The 13329-nt window shown below is 40.9% G+C and overlaps 1 protein-coding gene across 1 annotated transcript in view; it reads right to left on the bottom strand.

Annotated features, from left to right (window-relative positions):
• Positions 1-1024: 1024 nt before the first annotated feature.
• MAPRE1 (microtubule-associated protein, RP/EB family, member 1) overlaps positions 1025-13329 on the bottom strand; it is a 28846-nt gene continuing 16541 nt past the window's right edge. Inside the window, exons 3-6 of the mRNA XM_006881689.1 lie at positions 13185-13323; positions 7693-7814; positions 3028-3180; positions 1025-1081 (exon numbers count right to left, since the gene is read on the bottom strand). Coding sequence (XP_006881751.1) covers positions 1025-1081; positions 3028-3180; positions 7693-7814; positions 13185-13323 — 471 coding nt within the window. The remainder of the gene's footprint in view (positions 1082-3027; positions 3181-7692; positions 7815-13184; positions 13324-13329) is intronic.

Here is a 13329-nt window from a genome sequence, read left to right as displayed (position 1 = left end):
AGCCCTGCAGATCCCAAGGTAGGGACAGCCTTCACTGTTCACTCCCATTGCCAGAGGTCCAGAAAGAACTTGCAGCATCATCATCACTCTAAGAAGAAAATGCTAAGAAGCCAACAAAGAGGAATTCCCAGTGGGCAAGGGAGCAGAGAAGGAAAAAAAGGTTACATGTAAACTTTAAGAAACAGTAAAATGGGACACAGCCCCCCACTTAAATCCCACAGAAGTGGGCAAGTTCCCCAAGCAGGTGTTAAGACTGACAAACTAGACACACCATTCCCAAAATACACAATACACAGTAGTTTGGGAAATAATTGGGAAAATCTTAAGGAGAAAAGAAAGCTCCCTGAAAATAGGCGTTTTCTAACATCTCAGGGCTGAAACACATTCTCTATTCATGTGGGCAACAATCTCTCTTCATTTTTTTTTAATCAAGGATGCAACTGGTCAGTGGTACCAAATGGCTTCACAGAGCAATTCTTAGAACTTTACCATTGGGCCAATGTCTCGGCCTCCAAGGATTTAAGCAGTCCTGCAAGGCTGACCAACAGCAGGTTCCAACAAAGGTTCCAAGATCGAGCCCTCCTTCCTAAACAACGTCCAACACACAATTATCATCTGGCATGTTACACTTTACATTTGGAAATAAGGAAGAGCATTTTAAATACTCTTAAGGCATTTATTTCTTATATGTTCTCTGCCAAGATTTCACATGAACTTCAAATTGAATTCAGTCTATTTCTCTGCTGACACCTTCTCCAGCAACCACACAGGGAGCCCATGGTCGGCCTCTTTGTTTTCTAGGTGAACCAAGTAGATGTTAATACTGCTTTGCTACAAGGTCAAAGCTCCTAACTCAAACTTATGGAAAAAAGAGTGAGACTTCTGCAAAGTGCACTTTAAGAAGAGGTACTTTTTGCTTATGAAAAGAAACCAGTGAGTCCTCTAAGAATCAGAAAAGGGAGTATTTTACAGTTAAGCACATGATTTGGAGTGAAGAATTCAGTTGCTCTGCTGGTCCAGGCTGTTAATACTCTTCCTGTTCTTCCTGTGGGCCGCCTTCATCAGGTATCACAAAACCTTCCTACAATGGGAAATGGAGAAAGGCTGTTACTTGATAGAGAATGAAGGCCAGTGTCTACTGTGGGCTCCCTCTCCTCATTTTTAAAACTTCTTAAATTCAAAGGTTCCTCCCATCTCCATCAAGCACTTGGTATTTAACCCAGGACTTCAGGCTGACTCTTCCAGGTGCGGTCATAGTCAGTGAAGTGAAACTAGAACGGGCTTAAATTTGCCAAAAGGGAGTGGACCAGAATGATAACCACAGAGGGGGAAATTACAGCTCAGTGCCCTGCTAGAAACTTTCTCTCTCTCTCAGAATCAAGGGCTGCATGCTTGTTGTATCATCACCAAATCTCTTGACAGACACAGCCAGAGACAACACTCTGACTTAAAGATGGCAGTCAACCATGCCACTTTGAATGTGTGTCAGTCTCCTCAGTCCTGGCAATAATCCAATCTCCCACAGGCTCTGACCAGTAACTTTTCCTGTCCTGGTGAACATTCCAGTACACCCCCATTTACAAATTCAGCTCTGTTCAGACTTCACTTGTCAGCCATGGCTGAATAATTCCCACTGGTTTGAAATCTTGATTTAACCATGCAAAGTGAAATCACATCTCACATAAGTCAAAAACTGAACACAGTCAAATTCAGTTTCAAACATTATGGCACGTACATCATCTTGACTGTGGCAATGATTTCACATATCAGGTTAGCAAATGATAGACTTGAAATATGTGCAAACTTCAATAAAGTTATTAGGTTTGGGGTTTGGTTTTTTAAGGTACCTTCAAAAATCCTTGAAAAGGTTATTCATAAAATTCAGCACCTGACACCATCTCCTCTCAGCAAGTCCTACACAGACTGTTCTTCCTTTACACAGTCCTTTGATGGAACCCCAAAAGTCCCCTAAGTCCCAACACTCAAACATGTTCACACATACTCTCTTCCCATCTCTGTCACTCATTCATTTCAGAACATTTGGCACATACACATTAGGAATGACTAAACTACCACAATAAGCAGGCTTCTCCTTCTAACTTTTTTAACTGAATCCTAATGGATTATTTCAGTAAACTGTGGCTAAAAATAAATAATATTCAGAGCAGACCATGAGATATGACAGGATCCTTATCTATAGTACTGTTTTCATTATCTAGCACCAAACAAGATGTAAAAATTTACTGAACTAATTCTCAGCTCTTCAGTCATTTGTCTTAGTTTTCCAAAATCCACCAGATCTATTTAGAAGGTGCTGGTAACAGCATTAATATTACCTTATGTCTGTGTAATGTGCTACACAAACTACAGAACAAGTTTTGAGATTAAGTCTAGCTTGATCCTCCAGTCCCTTCTAGGTATGAAGTATCATAAAAATAAAGGTCTTTAAATAGTGGACACAGCAAGAGACCAAAATGTAAATCTAAGAAAACTGTCTTTCCTGATTAGAGAACCTATCAGGAATAGTTAGCAGATTCAGCCCATAATACATATAAGCCAAATGAAACTTAACCTCAAAACACTGAGAGAATGCAAACCAGGTGAGCTCCTTAGATGAAATAGCAAGACTGTTCTGACAGCTGTGGGCAGACAACACCAAAATGCCATCTGTGTCATTCTTCAGGGTACTTCTGGGACCCTGGCTAAAATGGTGGCTATATCTCCAATAGAGAAGTCTCAGATGCAGGGTGAGAGGGAGTACATACAATAGGGGTGTGGTCAGTGGACACATACTACAGAAGCAGGGCAAACCAGCCACCTCCTTGTCCTATTCCTGCCTCGAAGACTCAAATACTTCAAGGCAGAAACTGCTGGACACAGGTGTCATCTGGCTGACTCTGAAGATTCATTCATGAAGCCTTCTGATGAAAGCCACACTGCAGCATGACAAAGTTCGCTGAAACCAACAGATAAAATGTATTTTTCCTTAGGAGGCAAAATGGAAAACATCCACATGTCAACACGTACGTCTGTGGCATAGAGAATGTCCACAATCCTCTGCAATACGGGGTCGTTTTCCCCCTCATTCTCCTGGCAAATCAATTCAATGTTCCTTAGCTTTCCAAAGTAGAAATCTCTCTCCTTCTCCAAATCTTCAACAGTAAGCTTCAATACGTTGACCTGCACAAGATGTTAAAAACTATTAGACACTCATATAAATGTATCAGCAACATATCAAATTTCTAAAACAAAAAGGAGATAAGCTCTTTGACCAAACTAACATCCATAAACTCCCACTTTCGTTTGTCCCTTTTCTTCAGCCCCAGATAAAATGGACTTATTCACAGCAACCTTGACAGTAACAAAAGTACCCAGGAAATGGCACAGCATATCTCAGAACATACAAGAACTAAGGAATGGTTAACAGGGGAAAACTAGGGCAGTCCAAGACAAATAAAAAAGTAGAACTTACACAGCCCAGCCCAACAAGGTGGTCGACAATCAAAAATCATTAACAGGAACTCCTATCATGCACACTGAAACGGAACCTGGCCCCGAGGACGTAAGTGAACAGAGACTAGGGGAAGCCCAGAGAAAGTTTACTAATAGCAAGGACGAAGAGAAGGCTGGACACAGAAAACTCCCTGGTTCTTTATCTCTGTCATCTTGGGAGGAGGTGTTATCATGTCTCTCAAAGAGCTGCATTTTGACGTTAGGTTCTGGTACCTCCCTCTCTCCCTCTGAGAATCTTCAAAAGGGAGAGAAGACAGGAGACATAGGGAAGAGGCAATTACATTCCGGAGCTTGCTCCACAGAACATCTCACTGGCCCACACACATGGTATGGGCTGCTCCAAAAGTCCCCGTAAGGAATTATGATTCCAACAAAGGAATTATCAAGAAATCAATCCTAAAAAAAAAATTTAAAAAAAAAAAAATCAATCCTCCTTGATCCTCCCGCAATCCCTAAGGAATTTCCATAGATTATCAGAATCCTATATCTAGTTGAGAATAGTAAAAGTATTTAGTATCCTTCACAATATTTTCTGTACTTTAACCGTGGTGCATCCTCCTTGTCATTAGAACATATTCAAACTTATGACAAGTAAGTCAATTTTACTATGGAACAAAAAGTACATGGCATACTTGCCCAACAAAAGCACAGAGCAACACGGCAGGCTATGGCAGCAATCCAAAGTTGAAGATCCTTAGGGAAGCCAGAATTCTGAGAGCCAGAAGGTAGGCATCATGGAAACCATGTAAGCCCAAACTTCCAAAAGCTGCTGCCCAAACTGAAACAAGCAGTGGACTGGCCTCCCAATGTGATACAATGGCAGGAATCAAATTCTGTCTGAGGGAGGACTTAAAGCGTCCTCTTCATGATGTGCAGTGAAGAAGTACTAAGATGGAGAAGCTTTTAACTTACAAATTCATTATCAAAATCCTTGTTCTAGACAAGGTTTTTTACAGTTGTTCACTATTCCTTTATCAGCCCCAGAAAATACTTAATAACACTTTTAAAAGAGAGACAGGTCTTTAGAGAGGGACATCATGCTGGGTAGAGTAGAGGGACAGCACAGGAGGGGAAGACCCTCTATGAGGTGGATTGATTGAGTGACTGGGGTACTCGGAATGGGTGTGTCAGAGGCAATGTGATTGGCACAGGATAGAGCAGGGTTTAGGGCTGTTGTGCATAGGGTCGCTATGAGTCGCAAACAACTTGACGGCACGTAACAACAACTACCTTAGGAATTCTGGTGGCCTAGTGGCAAGATGCTGCACTGCAATCCCAGAGGTACGCAGTTCAAATCCAACAGATGCTCTGCTGGAGAAGGAGGAGGAAATCTCCTCCTGTACCAGTCAGATCTGATTTGACGGTACACATAAAAATAATAAAAATAAATAAATAAATAATTTAAAAAAAAAAAAAAGAGTACTACTACCTTAACCTGGTGGCTGGCAAAGCTAAGCCATCCACTTCCCCCACCTCTCCCTACTTCTGGCTTTGCTGCTACTTTCCTTCTCCTTTGAACTTATCAGCTACCCCAAAGTAGGGTATTTAAGTACAGAAAAAGAAGTACTGTCCAACACTGTAAGATCTTCAACTACGTTAAGTCCACAAAGCAGAGAACAGATTTTGTAAGCACATGTTATTAATGACTGAGAAGAGGGAGGTCAAAGCAGTTTAAAATGGAATGTCAGTCTGGAGAAGGTCTACCTCCAGATAGACATTCTCCAGTGGTCATCCAACAAGCCATGAACATCTTCTCTGGCCTACATATCCTCAAGGGCATCAAGCCTTCTGGATTCCACTTGTGGAGCCAAAGAAGTCTTAAAAGGGAGGAACAATTTTCAGGTTCCTACTGAAAAAAAAAAATCTAAGGAGCTCTGGTGGCATAATGCCATACAGTACTAGGATGCTAACCAAAAAGCCACAGTTTTTTTAGTCTAGCGACCCACACAACTTCCTCTATTCATTCACTTCCGTATTTCAGCAATGACTTACCTAGGCTCAGGAGCTAGATACACCATGCATGAAATCTAGCTTATGTTAACCTCCCAGAGCCACATGGTTCTTATCTGTAGAAGTTCATAGGACTGACGCCAAGGACTAAAAAAGACCTAAGAAGAGTACATGCAAAAGCACTCTAAAAATGTTCACTATTTCTGTTATTATTTTATGTATGAGTGCCCCACTCCAAGGGAAAAAAAACCCTGAACTTCTAAAAATACTTCAGAATTTATTCACTCTACCAAGACTATAATAATCAGAGTTGCCACTTATCCCATCATCACTTATCCCAATGGTGCTGTTACCAAACACACTCTAGGGACCGAACATCTATCAGCTCATGTATCCAGAAGGCAAAGCACTACTAGCCCCCGCTTCCCACATAAGGCCATGGCTTCAGAGAGGTCCGCAAACTTGTCCCAGTAAAAGAGCAGAGTCAGGACATCCCAATCTATGCAACACAAGATAGAGCAGGCAGACTGGAGAGCATGTGGCTCTACTGCTGAGAGCACAAGACCAGCCTGTGGCTACTTCACCCTGGCTTTAACAACTCTTTTCTCTTGTTTTTTTGTTTTTAATAATTATTTCCTTTAACATTTTCTGACACCAAAATCAGGAAACCAAAAGATGCATTGCTTTGGGGAAACTGGCTGTCAGGGACCCCACTATTGTTTTAAAGAGCAATGGAGGTCTGGAGACTAAGGTGCACCTGATCCAGGTGATGGTCTTTACAATTACTTGTTATGCATCAGATAGCTGGACAACAACTAGAGGACTAGGAATAGAAGGAAAAGAATAATCAATGCCTTTGAGCTGTGGTGCTAGAGTAGAATACTGAACATACCACAGACCACCAAGACAACAAACAGGCTGCTCCTTGGAGGCAAGGATTAGGAAAGCTCCATCTCACATGCTCTGGGCATATGGCCAGAAGGAACCAGTCCATTACTGGAAGGGTGGAGGGACAGTGGAGGAGAGGAAGACCCAGGATGAAATGGATTGACACAGTGACTGGGGTAGTGGAGACAGGTGTGTCGGAGTGAGTGAGATTGGCTCAGGGTAGAGCAGGGATCAGAGCTGTTGTACACAGGGTCGAGTTGTGGGTGACTCAATAGCACATACAGTAACAAAATAAGTCCAAGTCTAAAAAAGCTTTACTTTCGTGGACTTTGGTCCTCCAATGACAGTACCCCAAGGGTGCTTATGATATCAACAGAAAGACTGACCCAGTTACTATGACACTCCCAAGGCAATTAGAACAAGAACTAGAACTAGAGAACAAAAAATGAAATGTGATCTTTGGGTAGGCGCTCATGTTCCCAACCTCCTAAAAGCATAGACATAGGTATCAAGAAATTGTGGCCTAAACGAGGGTTAATTCTCTCAGATTTTAGGACTTGGCTTCTAGAAAATGAAAAATGTCCAGTCCCAACTTCACTAGGATCACAGGGTGTCAATGATTTTAAAACTGGAGTCCAGAGAATTATTCAAAAGCAAAGAGAATGTTTCTAAAAAGCCAAAGTTTGTTCTAATAGATACCTCTGATAAAAATTCTAAGGGTATTTAGCTAATCCTGAAAAAGCCAAGACAATTCAAAATCATTAAACTATGAGGAAAGAACCACAGCCATAAAACGCTTTTCACAGCAATTTCCCTTCTCAAATCGCTAGTGATTCCTCACAGCAACAATGGGATTGCTCCACTTCCTACATGAGTTGCAGAGGGGTTAATGGACTTGTACCAGGCAGAAAAAAGTGACACAGCTGGGATTCAGAACAAAGAGGGCAGGACCTTTAATACCATTATTATTATTCAGAAAAGAACCATTATTTTTCTTTTCTCAGAGCCAAAATTCAGGAGATAACTAAAATCCCAGAGAATCCAGACAGCATTCAACAAACACCCCATGAGGTTTCATTTTGGAAGCTAGTTTCTATTCCATGAAAATCAGTTTTTATCAATTTAGCAGGTTCCAGAAATGCTTGATCTGTCCTCTTTCCCTCCTATATTCACACTCCTGCTCCTTTCATAGCGCCTGGAGCGCTCAGATTCACAGGCATGGTTCTGACAATCAGACAATGCAGGCCTGCATATCAGAGCACTGACAAGTCTTCCCAACAGTCAATGCCAAGTGGCCTTTCCCCTGAAGTGACATGTGTGTTGGATGTAGAAGGTGCCTACCTGCTGCATCAATTCAGCTGCTTCATCATCCCCATTGCCCACACCAGGATTCTTTCTCACCACACCAGGGCCAGGCTTAGAAGTTGCAGTAGTTCTCTGTGTTGAAATGGGCCTCTGTGGAGCTGAAAGAGGATTGGATGATGTGTGAAGTTTTCTTTGTTAAATATAGTAAGACACATACAACCACACATTTGCTACTTTAACTAGTTTTATAAGTACAAGTTAGTGCCATCAATTCCGTTCACCATGTTAGACAACAATCCCCAGTACGCCTTTCCAAAAAGTTCTGTCACCCAAAGGGAAGTGTAGTACACCGTCAATAGTTAATTTCTCACATTCCCCCCCTCCCCCATCCTCAACTCCTGGCAACTAATAGTCCTATGTCTTCGCCTTGTCTAGATATTTCACCTGAGTGGGGGTAACACGATGTTCATCCTTTTCTCTGACTAATTTCACTTAGCATGTTTTCACAGCCTGGATCAGGACTTCATTTCAATGTTGTACAGATACACATCTCATTTAGTCACTCATCTGTTGATGGTCTCCTGAGTTGTTCCCACCCTTCAGCTATTGTAGCTGGTCTGTTTTGAGTTCCTGCTTTCAAGTCTGTGGGGCAGATACCTGTAAGCAGACTTGCTAGGTCATATGGTTACTGTTTCATTTTTATTTTTCCCAGGAATTTATCTGATAATGTCTTAACTGATGCCGAGTTAAACAACTAGATTACTATCACCACCCACCTCCCTTTTTTGCTGGACAAGAATAGGGTGCTTGGATTCTGCATCATTTGTACCCATAACAGTAATCACTGGTGCATATCAGAAAGGGAAGAAAGAACACTGGCTGCAGGGCTGATGACAAGGGCACACAGCGAGTGTAAAACTCAGTGTTCTAAAATGGAAAGGTTTCTAGATGGTTCAGATACTCAGGGAGGCATGGAACATCCATTCTTAGTGTGTAGGCAAGAAGCTGGACAGCCATGATGAAGAGCAGTGACAGAAGTCATACGGTATAGCTTTAGACCTTGTGAGCACTGGGTAGGGATCCAAATGAGAGCGGATAGTTCTAGGAACAAATTCCAATTCCTGGAAGAAGAAGTTCTTTTTGAAAAACTATTTTATTGTAATTTTAACGAAGATTCTTACCACTGGGCCAACTGGCAGCATCATGACAGGTGGTGAAGAGCATGAGACTGTTAAAAGCTTTAGCTTGCTTGGCTCCACAATCCACACTCTTGGTACCAGCAGCCAGGAAATCAAAAGATGAATTGCACTTGGAAAATCTGTGGTCAAGGACTGAAGAGTACTGAAGAACAATGCTGTCAATCTAGAGACTAAGGTGCACCTGATCCAGGCTATGGTCTTCGCAATTACTTACTATGCATCAGAAAACTGGACAATGACTAAGGATGATAGAAGAATCATCAATGCTTTTGAGTTGCGGTGCTGAAAAAGAGTACTAAATATGCTATGGACTGCTAAGAGAACAAACAGGTCCTTCCTGGAAAGGGTGAAACTAGGCTGCTCCTTGTAAACAAGGATGTCTGACACTTAGGGCATGTTGCAAGGAGGGACTAGTCCCTTGGACAGAAACATCATTCTTGGAAGCTCAAGAGAGGAAGACACTGAATGAAAGGGATTGACTCAGTGAGTGGGGTAATGCAGGCAGGTGGTCAGAGATGATGAAATTGGCTCAGGATAGAGCAGGGTTCAGAGCTCTTGTACACAGGGTCACTACTGAACTGGAGTATACTTGATGGCACATAACAGCGACAAGCTAACAGAACTTTCTGTCCTATGAAGTATAAATGTTAATTCTGATGAAGTTTCATTTATACATTTTATCTTCTGGTACTCATAGTTTTAGTGTTACATCAAAAAAACCTATAGTCTGAAAATAACCCCCCCTAAGAATTTTGTGGATTCAGACTACTGATCCATTTTGGGCTCATTTTCATCTATTTGTTGTCCAGCTTCATTCCCTTGCATGTGGTAATCTAGTTGCCCCAGTATCATTAAATGAAGAGATACTATCTCCCCTTTGAATGGACTTGGCATCCTTGTTGAAAATCAACTAGTCACAGATGTACACGTTTATTTCTGGACTCTCAATTTTATTCCATTTATCTATAAATTTATTTATCAGTACCAAAGTGTTCTGATTATAGTAGCTTTCTAATATGTTTAGAAATTACTAAATGTATGATAAAGATTGTTCTAATTATTGTTACTGTTTTTATGCATCACAGTTAGGACCAACTCATAGCTGACCCTCCAGTAGGTTTTCAGAGAGAGTAAATCGCACAGGAGACTGTCCATCCTTCTCCTACAGAGCAGCGGGTAGATTTGAATCATGGGCCTTTGGGTTGGCAGTGCAACTTCTTACAACTCAGCCACTAGGGGTGTCTTCTGAGGCCCCCCTGAAATTCCAATGAATTGATTTTTCCAGTTCTATAAAGGCATCTGTTAGAATTTCGAAAGGAATCACTCTGAGGGAAGAGGGAATTTTTAAATGAAAAATTTCAAAGACAACAAGAGATCCATAAGACAACAAGAAAAAAATTGCAGCCACCTCAGCTGTGCACTGTGTTGCCCACAGTGCTCAGGGTAGGGAACTAACCCATGCTAGAAAGCCCGCACAAACAATATAGGAGCTCCACATTTGCCCATGTGCTTTTTCTTTCTAAGGAAAGTTAAATACCAATGGAACCATGATCTTTTGTGCTGAGAGTAAATCCTTTGATGAGGTATTTCTGCTGCTGGGGTGATGAGGGCTATCACATATGATAGCGACAGACCTGCTACATACAGATGCTCTACCATGACTCACCTCCAACCAAATCTATATATGAAGCACTTCACAAAGCTAATGCAAACTTCACAACCGGAGTGAGTCAAAGTCCCAGCTGTTGCCAGGTGCACATGGTTCCTATCTGGAAAGTGAAATGTCTCTTAACTCAGGCTTCCTATTAGGCTTCATGGATATGGAAGCAGAAGGAAGCCAAAAGGGAAATAAAGTCTACTCTTACCACTAATTAAAATTTTGCTCATCTTTTAGATTACTTGACTTAGCCAAATATAAACTACCTAAAACAGGCAAAGACAAGGAAAAACTAGTAAGGGGCCATATCATCTACATATCAGATAAAAATAGTATGCCTCCAGAAACTCTATGAACTTTGATAAATGTCAATAGTTATAGAAAGGCTTCAGGCCATTTGTTCATAGGGTCCCTATGAGTTGTGATTGACTCAACAGCAATCAACAACAACAAGACGTATGCCTTCAAGGTAAACATATTACTCATTATTTCATTTATTCGGCAATTATTTCATAGAGCTTGTATATACACTAAAGAAGCTCTGGAGGCCTAGAGGTAAGAAACCCCACTACTAATTTAAAGGCACACAGTTTGAATACAACTGCTTTACAGGGGCAGAATGGGCAACCTCCTCCCATGAAATTCACTGTCCCTGAAAACCCACTGGAGGATCAGCTAGGAGTAGGTCCAATTTAATAGTACATACCAGTAATAAAAACAAACTCTGAACTAGGCTTAAAAATAGCTGATCACCTTGCCACTCCAAACTCAGTAACCATATGGCCTTTTACCCAGAGTAACAGCCATTTCCTCTGCACAGCCCTCTCTGGTATATGTTTATCTCAATGACCGAATGTTTGATAAAAGTCTCAACTAGACTGTCAGTAGTATCTAAAATATGAAATGCATGCAGTGCTAACACTTTTGCAATTCTAAGTAACTAAGGAATGAATGTACTCAATAGCTGGAGAAATTAGAATCCACTTAACTGCTGACAGGAATGTAGTTACTCTAAGAAACAGGCATTTCTGAAAAGTTAAACACAGCACACAACCATGCAATTCCATTCTAAGAGTATGTAATTTTAGCATATTTTAAGAAAATGAAAACCTATGTCCAGCAGCTAAGGGCCAAAAAGTGGATAAAAGTCAAAAGCCCATGAAATGGTGAAGATATATCGACAAAATGAAATATTAGTTGGCAGTATACAGAAATGGCATACTAACACAAGCTAAAATACAGCTGAACCTTGAAAACATGATGCTAAATGAAAGAAGAATCACAAAAGACTCGGTTATATCCTAGGAGTGTATTCATTTCTCTATAAATATAGAATATATTTTCCAGAATATAAAATTCTTTCAAGACAGAAAGAGAACGTTGCCAAGGGCTGGAGAGTTAGGTTGAAATGTTAAATGACTGCTAATGAGCATGAGGTTTTTCTGCTGGGTGATGAAAATGTTCCAAAATTGATTTAGTGAATTTACAACTCTGAATATACCAAAAACCCATGAATTACACTTTAAATGAGTGAATTTTATGGAATGTGAATTACGTCTCAATAAAGGTATTAAGAATAAAAAAGGACTCAGTCTACCTACCAGATGGTTTAGCCTCTCTCAAAGTTACCTTAACTAATGTCCCTACTACCTTCTGGGAAAGAATTAGCATTTGTATACATATGAATATTCTATTACAGATATTTTAGAAAATCTACTAGCGGCCAAAACTTTCTGAAGATCTAAAATTGTACCTTAGCTATCATCATACACAGTTAGTGTTCTAGGCCTGGATAAGAAAGCCTAAGTAACTGATAAGGATGATAAGGGAGACAGCCAAGTACAGTCCCAGAGATAGCTAGAAAAGTCTTCCTCTTTTGGGAGAGAGTTCAGGCTTGATTCGAAATTTCCATCCGAGTGTGATGAAATGTCCTTATAATTAAACTAAAGCTCTCCTCTCCTTCATAAGAGCCTGAAGGGATTTCTAGTTTGTACAATTAGAAAGCATTGCAAAACAGTAACTCTTTAGTGGCAAGACGCTGCACTGCAATCCCAGAGGTACGCGGTTCAAATCCACCAGATGCTCTGCTGGAGAATGAGGGGGCAATCTCCTCCTGTACTAGTCAGATCAGATTTGACGGTACACGTAAAAACAATACAATAAAAAATTTTAAAAACAAACAAACCAGTAACTCCTCAGATCTCTAAGCAACCCCCTAGAACAACCCTTAAAATTCTCATTTAAGTGAGATTTAAAATATCTTACACAGGAGTGCAGTAACCTAAAAATAAACTTTAATGGTCTAATGCCAGAATCCATGATCTTGTTTGCACAGCCACATGGCCCTCAAAAAGATGTAGCACCCTGATATAATGCCCCTGAAAAGCAGAATCTATAGCTAACCTATGGAGTTCTGGTGACTTAAGTGATAAGGAATTGCACAGCCAACATAAAAAGGTATGTGGTTCAAATCCACCAGCTGCTCCACAGGAAAAAGATGGGCAATGTCCTCTCGTGTGATTTTCTACCACTGAAAACTCACTTGAGGGTCAGCTACAGGTCAGTTAAAAATCAATGGTTCAAACAACAGATAATTCAACAAATTTTAGCTGGAATGCTAAATGCATGTATACCTGGGCTACTATTATTTGCAAATGGAGTTTTCTTCTTACCTGCACTACTAGTGCCAAGAGGTTTCTTCGGTTTATTAAGTGCCGGAGCGACGAGGGAAGGAGCCACTGCAGTTTCCTGACCTTGCCTGGCAGCTACAGGGTCATAGTCTTTTCCATCATAGTTTGCATCAAAAAACTTCTTGAA

This window comes from Elephantulus edwardii, unplaced genomic scaffold, assembly GCF_000299155.1.
Source record: "Elephantulus edwardii isolate Elephantulus edwardi_28Jun2011 unplaced genomic scaffold, EleEdw1.0 scaffold00015, whole genome shotgun sequence".
In the NCBI taxonomy this organism is placed as follows: domain Eukaryota; kingdom Metazoa; phylum Chordata; class Mammalia; order Macroscelidea; family Macroscelididae; genus Elephantulus; species Elephantulus edwardii.
The sequence above is the reverse complement of the archived record's forward strand: the minus strand, read 5'-3'. Positions and strand labels throughout refer to the sequence as shown.